The following is a 15,823-nucleotide window of genomic DNA, read 5'->3' on the forward strand; positions in this document are numbered from 1 at the left end:
GAGGCTGGCCTGGGGGTGGCCCAGGTCACTCGGTCACCCCCAAGGCCTTTGAGGGCGGTTTCGGCCACCCACTTGTTGGCCATTGAGGGTGGCCGAAACCACCCTCCGAGGCGGGTGGTTTCACACACCTCATTAATTTTCAATTTTTTAGGACATGTGGCATTTCTATATATCGATACGTGACATTTCTTTAGTTTGAGCTAACGGATCCTAACGGTGGTACTAAGTTGGTATTTTTCCATAGGTCAAATATCATTTGTGATAGGATTTAAACCCCATGTGGGAAAAAAAATAAATAAATACAAATCCAGGTACTAATAAGGTATTTAACCCAAAACTAAAATTAATTACCTTAATAATACATAAATTTTTGCATTTATTTAGACTATTAGATAAACTGAATGACTAATTTTAAAATATGAGAATTCATATTTTAGAAAATACTAGAAATCTCAATCCGATAGCGTCCGCATGACCTTACTTCCAATCAGATGGTCAATAAAGACACGTAGACACATAACCTATTGGTGGGTGCCGCCCATGAAGAAAGAAATAAGCAGACGATGCAAGCGATCTGTGTTCTACAGTGGACGTGTAGTATTCTCTGAAATGGTGAACAAAGGCTCTTCCCACAACAGGACTTCTTCTACTGCCAGATTTCTCCCAAGAAAACGATCCCCTTATGCCATCACACTATACATTATCTCTCTCTTTGCTTTCTCCATATTCATATTTCAGTTCTATACGAGGAGTATGTTGGAGGAAGATGAACAAAAATCACATTTTTCTGAAGAAATTCAGTCTAAGCAGGTATGGTGGTTTTTTAAACCTCTCTGTTTTGGTGGTTTTTTAGACTTGGGTTTTACTTCTGGTGGCGTAATTTGTTATGGGTAGCTGGGATTTGGCAGAATTTGAAGATTTTGCAGTTCGATGTTTGCATTTTCATTCTGGGGTTTGTGCTTCTGTTATATTTATATGGGATTGCTATTTTGAGGTTTTTTCATAAAATTGGTCATTATGTAATTTATGTTTACTGGTTACAGAGAAGTCTATGGGGACTTGGATTTGCTTCTGTGATGGATCCAAATAGAAAATTGGGGAGCTTTTATTTTATGGAGACTTTATTTCTGAATTGCTGGTGGATTTTTTAAAAGCACTCTTGAAACAGAATATAAAAGAAATGAACTAAGTGTTACATTTATGAGAGGAACATTGAAGCATTGTTGTTAGCTGTTTGATATGGTAAATTCAAGACATAATGAAACATGTCTGATAAGCATATTGTGTGTGATCCTCACTAGTATTATTCATTTTAGTTGGGAGCAGGAAGAAGAAGAATTTGTACAAAGGACTAGTCTTTGTAATAGACCAAAAGTAATGGGGATGTCTAGATCTTTACATCTACTTTATGTCTTGGCATAGCATGTCTTTGCACCATCGTTAAGCGGGTGCTCTGGATCATTAGGATTTCTCTGACAATGTCAATGCGTTAACTACCCAAAATAGAACCAAAAAAAAAAACAACAACAGCTACAAAATTTTGCTGGAATACCCCAAGATGACCTATTGAGCTCTTCAATCATCATTATTGAGAGTTATTACCCGTTAGGGTAGGTAGAAACCAAACTTAAATGGTGAATATTAGGACTACATTGGCACAGCCACATCCAGAGTCACACATACTCACACAGAGAGTAGAATACAAATAAAAGAAAGCAACTGATGTTGCTGGAAGTATAGTCAGTGAGATAGATGGTGTGGGTGCTGCTGATTTCGTTTCAGGGTCTGTTGGTGTTGATAGTCAGTCAGAACCAGTTGGGTTTGAAGCAGACCCGAAGTCTGCTGAGTGGGCTATAGTTTTGAAAGGGGGATACTTAGCTCTTTACCGGTTTATGCTCCTTCTCCTGTCTTGTTCCTTTTCTGGGTTTGTAAGAAAGGTCAGTGTGAATGTTGATAAGGGGGTTAGGAACACCCTGCCTGCTTTGGATGGGTTGAATTTGGGTTTTGCATAAGGGAATAGCTAGCTTGATAGTGAATCGCTGCCAAGCCCAGATATGGATATTTCCAACAGGGAAGAGGCCATGGTATGCAGGCCTTTGAAGTCCTGTCCCCCTACTGTGTTTGGGAAGTTTGATAGCTCTGAGTTGGAGTCTTCAGATTGGGTTTTGCAAAGTGTGAAGGAAATTTATCGTGGAGTGGGGCTGTCATGTGAGGGTTATGAGGAGCAGTTTATAGCATTATTGAACCATTGAGGCGAGTCACTTCCAAAAGGAATCAGCCTTCAACTCTAAATTGGTAAATAAAGGTAATTGGGAGTTAAAAAGATTGGCTTGCTCTATAAATTATGACTCTAAAGGTGGAAGTTCTAGCTGTGGAGGAGGTACGGGTAGGGGTTTCTCAGTTCTTAATGACGCCTAAGCTATTATCTTGGACCGTGAAAGCCTGTAAAACGAGCTTCTCTCGATCTCCTAGTAAACGCCTAAGGGTTAGGAATTTACTAAGAGAATGGAAGGCTGATTTGTTTGTTTTGAGGAAACAAAGATGGAGGATATGTCTTGTAGTGTTGTCCCGAGTTTGTGGGGTTGCCACCAAGTGGATTGGTGTTGTCTAAACTCTAGAGGAGCTTCCGGTGGGATTTTGCATATGTGGGATAGGAGGGTGGTAGAAAAAATTGACTTGTGTGGGGGAGTTTATTGTTGCTTGTTCTTTTAGAAATGTGGAAGATAATTTTTGCTTGGCCTTTTGTGGGCATTTATTGCCCTAATTCTGATAGGAATAGGAGGCTTCTCTGGGATGAATTGGCTGATTTGCTTAGCTGGTAGAATTTGCCTTGGTGCCTAGGTGTGGGGTGGGAGTGGGGGGGGGGGGGGGGGGGGGGGGGGGGTTGGCGGTTGGTTGTGGGGTGGGGGACTTTAACGTCTCTCGGTTCCGTAGTGAGAGATCGAGAGAAGCTCGTTTTAGTCTAGCTATGATGGAGTTCTCTGAGTTCAGCTTCTTACTTGGTCGAATTCTCAAGATCTGCCTTCTTGGTATTGGATTGATAGATTTCTCGTCTTTCTGGATTGGGAAACCCAGTTTCCTAGATTGTCCTAGATGAGGCTTCATATGCTTTGCTCGAATCACTTTTGATCCTTATTGACTGCGAAGACTTTTAGGGGGTAAGAGGAACTTCAAATTTGAGAATATGTGGCTTAAATATGAGGGTTTTGTGGATAAGGTGGACGAGTGGTGGAATTCTTATCACTTTCAGGGATCTTCGAGTTTCATTTTGGTCTGCAAGCTTAAGGTTTTGAAATCTGATTTAAGAAGCTGGAATGAGGAGGTGTTCGGCACTATAGCTCTGGCAGAAAAAGATTCTTATGGAAGAGTTGTGAGGTCTTGATCTCGTTGAAGAAGAGAGGGCCTTATGTGAATAGGAGGGAGCGAGGAAGGCAAAAGTGATTTGGAGAGGTCCACCCTCATGGAGGAGGTGAGTTGGAGGCAAAATCTAAGGCCTTGTGGCTAAGGGAGGGGGACAAATGCAAGAAGCTTTTTCACTGGATGAGCAATTCTAGCCGAAGAAATAACTCCATTATCTTTGTTAGTTGATGGTATAGTTTCTGCCGACCAGGGTGAGATCAGTGACACTTGTAATTTTGTAATAATTTTTATTATGCGCAGTTCATTTGGTGGCCTAACTTGACGGCCTTTCTTTCAAATCTATTGGTGAGGTTGAAGCCAGTTGGTTGGAGAAAGAGTTTGAGGAAGAGGAGGTTTTGGGGGTGGTGAAAGCTAGGAACAGTGATAAGGCCCTGGGCCCTTAATGGTTACTTGTTGGCTTTCTTCCAAACTTGTTGGGATGTTTTAAAAGAAGACATTATGAATGTTTTCATGAATTCCATGCTAAAGGCAAGTTTGAAAGAAGCCTAAATGCTACGCTCATTGCTCTCATTCCAAAGATTCCAGAAGTTGTTGATCTCAAGGATTTTCGCGGATTAGTCTAATGAGTGGCATTTACAAAGTCATTGCCAAAGTTCCACCTAACAAATTGAAAATGGTTTTGGAGAAGATTATATCCAAGTCTCAAAGCACTTTCATCCGGGGAAGGCAGATTCTGGATCCTGTTTTCATTGCTAATGAATGCCTTGATAGCAGTATAAGATCTGGGGAGCCGAGCGTGCTATGCAAATTGGCTATAGAAAAAGCTTCCAATCACGTTAATTGGGAATTTTTTTTTATGGTACTTGCTGATGAAAAAGGAACAGTTTTGGGGGGAAATGGTGGTGCACATGGATAGCTCATTGTATCTCTTCTTGTGTTTCTTTGTTTTGGTGATGGACACTCCTATTTATTTTTTTAGTAGTTCTCATGGCTTGAGATAGGAGAACCCTTTGTCTATGTAATTGCTCGTCATTGTTAGAGGCATTGGATAAGATGATCTTTGTTGCAGTGAGTGGGTTAGTTCGGCGTTTCCGTGGGGACTGGGAATGATGGTGGAATTGATATCTCTCATCCTTGGTTGGGGATGATACCTTAATTGTTTGTGGGGCTGCCCCAAATCACCTCCACCTTTTCTGTATTTTGTTCTTATCTTTTGAAGCTATCTCGGGCTTGAGGATTAATTTGGCTAAATTAGAATTGGTTCCTGTTGGTAATATCAATAGTGGAGAAGTTTTGGCTAGGATTTTGGGTTGCAGGTCTCCTCTTTGCCTATGAAATGCCTAGGTCTTCCATTGGGTGCTTCTTTTAAAGCCAAATCTATCTAGGATGGCATTATTAAGAAGATTGATCGTCTTTTAGCTCGTTGGAAGCAGTTGTACTTGTCAAAAGGGGGTAGGATTTAGGGGTGTACAAGCGGTTGCGGTTATTGGCTAAATCCACTAACCACAACTGCCTAAGGCGGTTATTGGATTTTAATAATCATAATCGCTCCGCTTAGGCGGTTAGCGGTTATTCAAACCAATAACCGGTGGTTTTATAACCGTTTTTTTTTAATATGGGCTTTTGGGCTTTTTGAGGTGTTTTGGGCCTTCATTGTGCCTATGTTTTTTGGCTTATTTTAAATAGTTTTGGGTCTAAGTGTTTCAAAAAACAATGAATATAATTAAACCCTATCCCTAACTCGTATTTAAAAGACACTGTTTTGGTGTTCAACACCAAAACGACGTCATTTTAATGTTATATTTTTAATATAAAATATAAAATATATATTTATATTATTATATATAAGGGTAGGCGGTTAGCGGTTATTAATCGCTTTTCCCTACCCCTAAAACCGCTAACTGCCCCTCCCTAGGCAGTTAGCGGTTTTTTATAACCGCCTATCAAAGCGGTTATGCGGTTAGTGGTTAGCGATTATAGGGCGGTTATAACCATCCCGCTTGTACACCCCTAGTAGGATTACCCTAATCAAAAGCACTTTATCTAACATGCCTACCTACTTCATGTCTTTATTTCCCATCCCAACTAGCGTCACCATCCAAATTGAGATGTTACATTGGGATTTCTTATGGGGAGGTATAGGCGATGAGGTTAAACTTCATTTGGGAAGTTGGTATAAGGTGTGTTCTTCGATTTCTAAGGGGGTTTGGGGGTTCGAAAATTGCTCATGTTCAACCGAGCTCTTATGGGTAAGTGGCTATGGCGTTATGCTTATGAGAGAGAGGCTTTGTGGATATTGGTAGTGAACCTTAAATATGGGAGTCAGTGGGTAGGTTTCTGGAAATTCACCAGGAGAGGCTGGGAGGAGTTTTCTAGATTTAATAGATTTGAGGTTGGGACAACTCAATATTAGTTTTGGCATGATACGTGGTTTGGGGAGTTTCCGGAGTCGTTTAGCATTAGTTGCTTAAGGGTTGCTTCTGTGGTAGATCATCTTCAATTCCTTAATGGCTCTCCTTAGTGGAACTTTAATTTTGTAAGAGCGGCGCATGATTGGGAGTTTGAATTCTTTACTTCGTTCTTCAATTGGTTGTATTCCATTAGTTTGAAATAGAACGGTGTAGACAAGCTTTGTTGAAACCCTTCCAAGAAAGGGTTGTTTGATGTAAGATCATTTTATAATGTCTTAATCCCCATGACAACACTCATTTCCCTTGGAGATGTATTTGGCTGAGTAAGGCCCCTTTGAGAGTGGCTTTTTTTGCTCGGTTGGCTGGGTTAGGTAAGATCCTCACTTTGAATAATTTGAGAAAGCAGCATATCATTGTGGTAGATTGGTGTTGCTTGTGTTAAAAGAGTGGGGAAACAGTTGGTTCACCACTTGGCCCCCTTTTACTTCGTTGTGAAACAGCTAGTGCTTTATGGAACTCTATCTTCAGCTTGTTCGGTTCGGTTTAGCATGTGCCATGCCTCGTCGAGTGAGAGATTTCGTAGCTTGTTAGAGAGGGCAATTTGGTAGTCCTCAAAAGTGAAGTTGTTTGGAGGATGATGTGAAGCTTCGAAAATAGTGAGAGGACGTTGGTGGAGGTAAAGGCCTTCTTTAATACCCTTTTCCTTTGGGTGGCTGCTTTTGATTGCTCTTATATTTCTAGTTTTCATGACTTTTTTGTTCTCTTTTCTTTTTATGGTTAAGTGTTTCTGTTGTATATGTCATGTGTACTTGGGTGCACCCTTTGGTTTTAGTGAATTTTGATTACTTATCAAAAAAATATAGTAACAAAGAGTTATTCTCATAAAGTGGATTAGGCCAAATTATTAAACTTATCAAGCCAATATCTAATTTTTCATTTCTTGAACAAAATAGATAATAATGTGATGCATTCTCCATAAACTTTAATAGGCATTCTAAATTTTACAAATCGGAGATAGGCTTTGTTGTATTCCACTAGGTGGGTCATGAGGGCGATAATAGGCTTTGTTGGACGCCCTAAATAAGAAAACCTTTTGTGGTCAAATTCTTTTACAAGGTTTCTCCTAACGTTGACTCCTCTTTCTCTTGGAAGAGCATTTGGAGGATCAAGGATCTTTTGAGGTTAGGAAAATTCTCACTTTGGATAATCTCCGCAAGCGTCACATCATAGTGATAGATTGATGTTATATATGTAAAAATAGTGGGGAAACCACGGATCATCTTCTTTTTATTGTGATGTTGCGAGAGAGCTGTGAATTATAGTATTTCAAAGGTTTGGGCTAGAGTGGGTTATGCCTAGACGGCTGGTGGATCTTTTGGTGTGTTGGAATAGAAGGGTCGGCCGGAATGATATCAATATTGTGGAAAACAATTCATACTTTTTTAATGTGGTGCATTTGGGGAGAAAGAAACGCTTGAAGCTTTGATGATCGAGGGAGAATGAGCTCGGATCTACGGACTTGTTTTCTCAAATCCTTATTTGAGTGGATCTCTACTACTGCCTTTCTCTTATGTTGATTTATGTTCTCTTTTTTCTCGCTCTTGATTGCTAGGTGTTTGTTTTGTATACTTCTTGTGTATTTGAGTTACACCCCTTGCGTTTTTAATAAATTTCCTTACTTCCAAAAAAAATATTTACAAATCTATTTTGAAAGCAATTAAGGCTGTCCTTTAATTCCAATACTGCAGATGCCCGAAGAACCACTTTGGGATGCTCCTTTTAGCTTTGGTTTACATCCATGTGTCAAGCCTACTTCTAAATATAAAGGTTAGATTTAATTACGTGATATATATATTTGATGAATAAAACTATAGTAAAAGAGCACTTATATTTCTTTTCTGTGGAAAATATGTGTTTTCTCCTCTTAAGCTTGCTCTCTTTACCATAGTTCTTAAACTTTTATTCAGTACTGTCAAGTTTATGGTAGGCTATGTTTGTCAATGTTTTTATTTTCTGTTTTTAGTCACTCAAAACAATACATTAACAAACAACTTAAAACACAAAATACCCCTTAAAATACAAAGCACTTTTTGTGAGTACGTATTCTTCCCTTGTTGTAAGAATATTTTGACAAAATATGTGCTTAACTTTTGCAAAGTAAGTAATTTTTATTTGAAAAAAAAAATTGATTAGGGTGGTGGTGTGGCCACCCCTGTCCTTGTCGGGGTTGCTGCGTGGCCACCTTTGTCCTGGTTAGAGGTTGCTGCCACCCTGATTTGTCAACCAGATAGCACGGCCACCCCCTCTCTTCCATTGAGGGTGGCCACACGACTACTTCTTCTTCTTCTTTTTTTTCTTTTTTTTTTTTTTTTCTTTTTTTTTTTTTTCAATTTTTATTTATTTTATTATTTTTACAAGGCTTTACATCTATTTGGGTTTGTCAAAATAAGCAGGTGTACTTCATAGATAACATTTTCTCAAATATGGACCTCACTAGAATACACTTCTAAAAACAATACTTACATTTATGTCACATCAAAACACTTTTTCAAGCTAAAAATAAAAAACACTCCCCAAAATAAGAAGTTAGCATAGATAACCTAGTTTTTTGCCTTATACCATACCATATCCTTGTTTTGATACTTCAAGTTCTTCAATCACTCTGCATAACTCTGTCTCTCTCTCTCTGTTAATTTTGTTTATTTGTGTCAGCTGCCCAACTATCAGAGCACTATATTACTGTGCGAAGTAATGGAGGATTAAATCAGATGCGAACTGGTGTAAGTTACTGACCATCAAGTATCCTGCACTGTTGGCTATTGACTATGTTATTTGTTTTATGTCTTTTCGCTGTTGTCTGACCATACAATTTTTGTTGACATCCTCATGCTTAACATATCGACCTTATAAATCTAGAATTTGGTTCATGATGCGTTTATTGCAGAGTTCAAGCATAATAAACTTCTGTCCTACTGTAAAATGCTTGAGTAATCGGTGGTCAAGTAAGCATAAGCAAATTCCGTACTCCTCTAAGGAAAAGTGTTCTTACATTTGTTAATTGAAGGACAATATAAAGGAATGAAACACATTATCGGAAGTGAAATGAACCCTTGTGAATTGCACATTTGTTGTATTAATTTTTTTATTAGTAATCGAAATATCCTTAAAAGCGTAAGGCGCCCCCAGTACACAAGAAGTATACCAAAAAAAAAAAAAAAATTCTAGCTAAGAGTAAAAAGAATAAGAAAATTATAATAACTAATCACCGAAAGAGAAACAAAAGCAGTTGTCCAAAGATACAGAGTATTGAAGAATAAAGACTTAATCTCTTACAAAAGTTCTCACATGGTCCTCAAAACTTTTGTTGTTCATCTTCCTCCATAGACACCTTAAAAAGGCACACATACATCATTTTTCATACAACAGGGCTTTGAGTGCTCCGGTAGCCCACCAACAAGCTTACAAGTCAACTACTTGTCTAGACATAATCTAAGATAGCCCATCGACTGAAGAATGCATTCCAAATGGCACCGGCCACCTCACAATGGAGAAGAAGATTGTTCATGAACTACCTATTCCTTTTACACATGCAACACTTATTGACCACAATCACATGCTGTTTCTTGAGATTATCCATGGTAAGTATCTTCTTTAGGGCTGCTAATCAAGCAAAAAAGGCCGCCCTTAAAGGAAACTTAGTTCGCTAAACACTCTTCCATGAGAAATGAAAACCATTGTTACATTCCATGATATTGTAGAAGGATTTAACAGCAAACAAGCGTCTTTTAGAGGGAATCCATCACAGCTTGTCTTTACCTTCCCGTCTCACTCTAACAAAATAATACCCTGTAGAACAAGGCAAAGGCATCCACCTCCTAATCATGAGCCGTTCTAGCAAAGCTTATGTTCCACTAAATAGAACCGTCAAAAAGCTCCAAGAGAGCTACAATAGAAGCATCCTTTATGCAAGCAATACCATATAAACATAGAAATGCTTCCTTAAGGGCCCTATCCTCACACTATAGGTCATGCCATAATCTAACCTTGATGCCATCTCCTATCTCGAATATGTTATGACTATAAAACTTTTCCCAATCCATCCTAATATCCTTCTGTAACCCGGCCCCATACGCCCAAAGAAGCTCACTAAAACACCACTCGCCCCATGATTTTCCAAATTTAGAGTCCACCACCACTCTCAACTAAGCCTCTCTCTCAAGCCTAATGCCAAAGCTATTTTCTTAAGAGAACATGATTGAACATCAATTAGTTTTGAACCATTAACCCTCATTCAAAGATTTGCGAACAAACGTTAGCTCAACTTACCAAGTGATATTTGAACTCTTTGTCTAGCCCGCCCCATAAGAAATCATGTTGAAGCTTCTCAATACAGTAAGCGACACTTGCAAGGAGAGGAAAGAGGGACAAAAGTATGATGATAAACTTGAAAGTGTGCTCTTGTTAAGGATAACCCTATCACCTTTAGACAAATACATCATTTTTTGGCTAGCCGAATGACGCTCTATCTTTTCAATGACATCGTCCCAAATATGCTTGGCCTTATAGGAGGATCTCAATGGTAGGCCAAGATACTTCAAAGATAGATAAGAAACCCCACAACCCAAAATACCAGCCAACCCATCCACATTATCAACATTTCCCTCATTGCAATAAGCCAAGTTTACCTCCAAGCCTGAAACATCTTCAAAACATAAGAATAAATATCGCAGATGACGTTGATGATATGGGTCAGCCCCACAGAAGATCAAAGTATCATCTACGATTTTTCTATGCTAAACAAATTTGAGAGAATTGCATAACAAATTTGTGCATTAGATCGTGCATGTTGTGCTGAAGCACCTTCAGGGGTTAGCTTCGTCTGTTGAATTCCTGTGTACTTGTGTCTTTTCTCCACGTTATCTCTTTTATAATAATTTTAGAAACAAGATGATATGATAATTTAAAAGAGGGGAGAGAGAGAGAGAGAGAGAGAGAGAGCCCGTGTTACATTTCATTATCTTGTTCTGCCCCTATTTCTATTTGAAAATTTTTATTGTGTTGGTTGGGACTTAATTGAAAATAGTTTCTCCAAAATTTTCACGTATACATGTGTTTGCTTAGATTTTGCTGAACAATCATCCTGAATGGGTCCATAGTTGTGGCCATAATCATAAATGATATAACATACCTGCATATGTGCCCATCTGAATTCTAAAATCTTTACCATCATTGCTGTCTCCAACTTTCTTAATGGCATCATTTACTTCGATGGATTTGTGACCTCAAAAGCTAAGTGAGCCATTTTATTGGTAATAAAACAATATTGCAACCCTAATAGACATGGAGCCTGGGTTCATCCAATTTCACATTTGAGGTCTGGAATATTTGAAATTAACTTATGATTGATCTATATGGATTCTTTTAATGCATTACTGGTGTCAGTTATGCGAGTGGTTTGTCTTAGGTCAACCCAACTTTTGCTTCATATTTTTTCAATCAAAATTCAGTAACCATTCTTTTGTCCTGAAGATATCTGACATGGTGGCTGTTGCTCACATCATGAATGCAACTCTAGTCATTCCTCAACTAGATAAGCGATCATTCTGGCAAGACTCTAGGTAATCCCGAGTATTATTTTCCCAATTCCAGCATTTTCCGAGTACTGTACTTCCTGATTTTTCTATTTTCCTTTCTTACACGTTCTTTTGTTTCATCACGTATCCCTATGCCAGTACGTTTTCAGATGTATTTGATGAACTTCATTTCATTGAAACCTTGAAAGGAGACATCAGGATTTTGAAGGAGCTCCCAAAGAATTTAGAAACTGTTCCTCGGGCCCGGAAGCACTTCACTTCCTGGTCCGGTGTGGGTTACTATGAAGAGCTGACACACTTATGGAAGGATTATCTGGTATGTGAAACATATTGTACTTGGATTTAAGTTTTGTAGCCAAACTCTGGTCCGGGACTGAGGAACTTACTTTACTGTAAGGTTCCTGCAGCTGAGCTTGGTATGACTGATTATTATTGCTGAGTTGTATTGCATATCTCGAAAAATCTGAAGCATAACGGCCGTGAAAGTACCATCTCTTGAGTTTATATTTCTATGGGCATTTTGACATATGCACTATGCAGAAATGGAAAAACATCATTCTTTACAATGGAGTCATTACCATATGAAGGGCAGATAATAAGATTTCTTTTCCAAATGGGTAAATAATGGTGAAGTAAATTTCAAAGCTGGATTTTCTAATCCAAAGATGATCCTTTCTTATAACAGATAACACAATTTAGATACAATGATAAACCAAATCACTTATGTTCTAAATGTCATGTAAGATGAAGTTGAATTTCATTTATCCTTTTTTAAAATTATTATTATTTGTCTAGAGCTGCCTAAATCTAGTAAGTTTTCAGTTGGCAACTTTGTGAAGGTGCATGTCTCGTTAGATTACTTTCTGAAGATAATTGGGTTACGTTTGTTGAGTTTAATATAATAAACGAATATTATACCTAAAAAAGTTCGGACTGTCAGTTTTAGGGGTTTGTTTGATAAGTTTTCCTGAACTCGAGGATGCTTAATGAGCATTTTGTGCAGGTAATTCATGTTGCAAAATCGGATTCACGACTTGCAAACAATAATCTGCCTCTTGATATCCAGAGGTTGAGATGCCGTGCTTTATATCATGCACTCCGCTTCTCTCCCCCAATTGAGAGCCTAGGAAAGGTTTGACTTGCTGAATCTTATGTGCCTTTTCTGTGACCGTGATCCAGGTTTTATGTATAGCTTGTTGGCATGAAGTCCTGGTCTAGTAACTGTGAGACTGTTACTGAAAATTCTGAGATTCTAGATTGGATGGCTCAATTTTTGAAATGGTTGCAACATTTTTAAGATCGTGCAACATTTTGAAACCTTATAACAAATAAATATGTTGCATTGGCAGCGAACATGATCCTAGGTTTATTTTTCCTTTCAGTATTGATTCATTTAAGAGGTCTACTTTGGGGCTTCCTGTTAAATTAGGTTCTGAACATGCATGATGGTGACAGCGCAGAAGCTGGTGGAGCGGCTGAGAACACGAGGAAGGAGATATATTGCTCTTCATCTGAGATATGAGAAAGACATGCTGTCTTTTACTGGTTGTTCTTATGGCCTGACTGATATGGAATCTGAAGAGCTGAGAACTATGAGGTGAGAAATTGTGTGTGTGTGTGTGTGCACACTTGCACCTAACCTTACATGTCAGATACATATGTGAGAAGATGACAACCTTCCAACCTCTTTGTTATGTATCACTTTGTAGTTCCACTCAAAGAGTGTTAATCTAAGAGGTAAATGAGATGAATGTATTTCACCTCTGCATCATCTCTATGCCTTTTAGGTTTTAAATTTCAGTTGTGTCAAATATTTTTCTTATATAATAAATGTAACTAGAAAGAATTTCAAAATTTTGCTGTTTGTTCCGAACGTTGATAAAATAGTAGAAAATTATTGGAGTTACTAAAAAAAAAAATTATGTGTCAAAGTTTCTGATATTGTCGTCCAGAGACTGAAGGATCGCCCATAGTGAGGTTGTAGGATATCCCTACCATCTGATATTGAAGGAAGCATCTCTTAAGTGGGTCTCAGCTAGCTTGTCTATACCAGAGGGGAGGATTTTAGAGAAGTGAGAGGGGTTTACCTTCCATTGTATAAATATAGGCCCAACAGTTCCCCAACGAACCCCTGCCAAAAAATTGAAGTATTCCTCAAGGGTGGTTTTTTTACTGGTGATGTTTCATTTTGTCAGTAGCTTACTTTTGTCATATGATTCTTGTTTCTAGGGAGACCACAAACCATTGGAGGGTCAAAGAGATAAACTCAACAGAGCAGCGAATAGGAGGCTTTTGTCCACTAACTCCCAAGGAGGTTGGGATATTTCTTCGTGCTCTCAGTTATCCTCCATCAACATTAATTTATATTGCCGCTGGAGAAATTTATGGTGGTAATACTCGCCTTTTGGAGCTTATGTCCCGCTTCCCAAACATAGTTCTCAAGGTATGAATAATTTTTTATTTTGATTGCTTAGAAAATTAGTTTCACCAAAATGATGAAGTGGTTTTTGGATTGGTGACAGGAAACACTTGCAACCCAGGAAGAATTGAAAGCATTCGCTAGTCATGCATCTCAAGCTGCAGCACTTGATTACATTATCTCTGTGGAGAGTAATGTGTTCGTCCCATCATATTCTGGTAATATGGCAAGATCTGTTGAGGGGCACCGCAGATATTTAGGCCACCGCAAGACTGTCACCCCTGACAGGTAGTAATCAGTCAAAGAAACTATCCTAGGGAGTTGTCTAGGTACTGTTTGGAACTGAAACATCAGCGAGGCAAAGATAATCTCTTGCTTTCTGTTAGGATGTGAGCCCCATGCCATTTAATGACATCAAATCCTATGTAAACATCTTCCCAAGTGCCCTTGTTTTCTTCATTGAGGTCTAACCTTCATGTTGCTATATGCCTTTAAGCCTCTTATGAATTCCCTTAATCCTGTATATAAGCATAAGAAATGGTATTTAGTTAGGTTGTTTTTCTTTCCAACCATTACTGTTGGTACTATGCAGACACCTTACAATTTTTTTTTTTACTTGCATAAAAACTTATTCTTTAAACAGGTCATTTATTTCCTTGGGTTCTGCTTGTTTCATGGATCGAGTTAGTTGTCTTGCTACAAGCCAATGTCACATCTCATGGTGGCACCCAGACCTTATTTCATTAGGAATTTTTTTTTTCCTTGCTCTATCATCTCAACTATAAATTTGGACAATTTTGACACTTCTTGACTAGCTTGATTAGAAACAGATTCTGAGGTGGTAATTATTTGAAGCCATGATGCAAATTTTCATTACTACAAACTATACCTGTGAAAATTAGAGAGGTGCATTAGTTTTTCTTTTCTTTTTTCCTTAAGCATGATGTTACCCTTTTGGAGTACAATGATTTCCATGGATCTCATGTTCCTTCTTTCATCTACTTTCTATCTTCAGGAAAGGACTTGTCAAACTTTTTGATAAGCTGGAAACTGGAGAGCTTAAAGAAGGATCCTCATTGTCATTTCATGTACGCCAGATGCATGAGAACAGGTAATATAACCAATATTAATGTTATGAATCTATAAAGGGGTGGCAAGTTGGCAACCACACAGAATTAAATGTCCCCAATCTGTTTTTCATTACAGTTGAACAGAAGGCAGTTTTGTGAAATGGTGTTCATTATCACTAACAGCAACAAATTAAAATTTTTCTCTAATTACAAATTTGCTTAATGAAATGACCTAGTATAAAACAAGATTTTAGATGCTTATGCAGAAACAGAGAACTTATTTTTTCCGAAAATTGCAGGCAAGGAGCTCCAAGGAAAAGGAGAGGCCCGCAGCCGGGAATTAAAGGCCGAGCACGTTTGAGGACCGAAGAATCCTTTTATGAAAATCCATACCCTGAATGTATATGTAGTTCAAAAGGGCAACATGAAATGACATAAAGCCATGACAGTGCTAATGTTTGGTGTTTTCTTCATTTTGAGACTGAGGTACCCCTTGATTATTGTGATTTCATATAAATGAAAAGCTCTGGTAATTGGCTAAAATCTACAGTTGCATTCTTTTTATTTTTTATTTTTTTATTGTTATCTCATTTCTGTTTTATTCTGTTTGTGTGCCTAAATCAACTTGACCATTTCCAAGAGCCAAACACCTACTAGAAAGTAAAAAGCATGAAAACTCAGTGGGGTGGAGTGGGGATAATGGCCCTCACTTGCTTTGTGAACCCCTCCTGCTTATGGCAATCCCATATTTTGAACTAAATATAGGAGTATGGTTATGTTCTTATCAAACGATCGATGTTATTTAATATATATTCTAACGTGTTACTTCAATCACAAGCCAGGGGTGCTGCCATGAAGGAGTATCAAAGTCAAAAGTTAGAAAACACCAAAGCAGTACATGCTTATAGTTCCAAAAATAATCACCGTAAGCCAAGGTGCCAAGCTAACATGATTTTTGGATCGGAGAAT

General features: G+C 38.3%; 1 protein-coding gene across 2 annotated transcripts; it reads left to right on the top strand.

The window, feature by feature from the left end:
* Window positions 1-541: 541 nt before the first annotated feature.
* On the top strand, window positions 542-15,391 carry LOC132166091 (O-fucosyltransferase family protein). 2 transcript variants are annotated; one of them, XM_059576847.2, is made up of 11 exons: window positions 542-810; window positions 7,520-7,598; window positions 8,484-8,551; window positions 11,301-11,389; window positions 11,504-11,681; window positions 12,369-12,497; window positions 12,826-12,962; window positions 13,595-13,808; window positions 13,888-14,072; window positions 14,800-14,895; window positions 15,154-15,391. In XM_059576847.2, exons 1-11 carry the CDS (start codon window positions 610-612, stop codon window positions 15,290-15,292), a joined length of 1,515 nt encoding a protein of 504 aa, XP_059432830.2. In that variant the 5' UTR covers window positions 542-609; the 3' UTR covers window positions 15,293-15,391. The 2 variants fall into 2 exon arrangements, with proteins under 2 accessions (XP_059432830.2, XP_059432832.2); XM_059576849.2 differs by lacking the exon at window positions 15,154-15,391 and having other exon boundaries at window positions 13,888-14,113; window positions 14,800-14,879.
* The last annotated feature ends 432 nt before the right edge of the window (window positions 15,392-15,823 follow it).

This window comes from Corylus avellana, chromosome 11, assembly GCF_965113065.1.
Source record: "Corylus avellana chromosome 11, dhCorAvel1.hap1.2, whole genome shotgun sequence".
Lineage (NCBI taxonomy): Eukaryota > Viridiplantae > Streptophyta > Magnoliopsida > Fagales > Betulaceae > Corylus > Corylus avellana.

What these genes read in the sequence shown, in the direction of transcription:
- LOC132166091 (XM_059576847.2), top strand. Translation starts at nt 610, where the DNA reads ATGGTGAACAAAGGCTCTTCCCACAACAGGACTTCTTCTACTGCCAGA. An exon ending in TCATTCTGGCAAGACTCTAG is followed by an intron (nt 11,390 to 11,503) that starts GTAATCCCGAGT and finishes TCCCTATGCCAG; the next exon opens with TACGTTTTCAGATGTATTTG. An exon ending in AAGACTGTCACCCCTGACAG is followed by an intron (nt 14,073 to 14,799) that starts GTAGTAATCAGT and finishes TTCTATCTTCAG; the next exon opens with GAAAGGACTTGTCAAACTTT.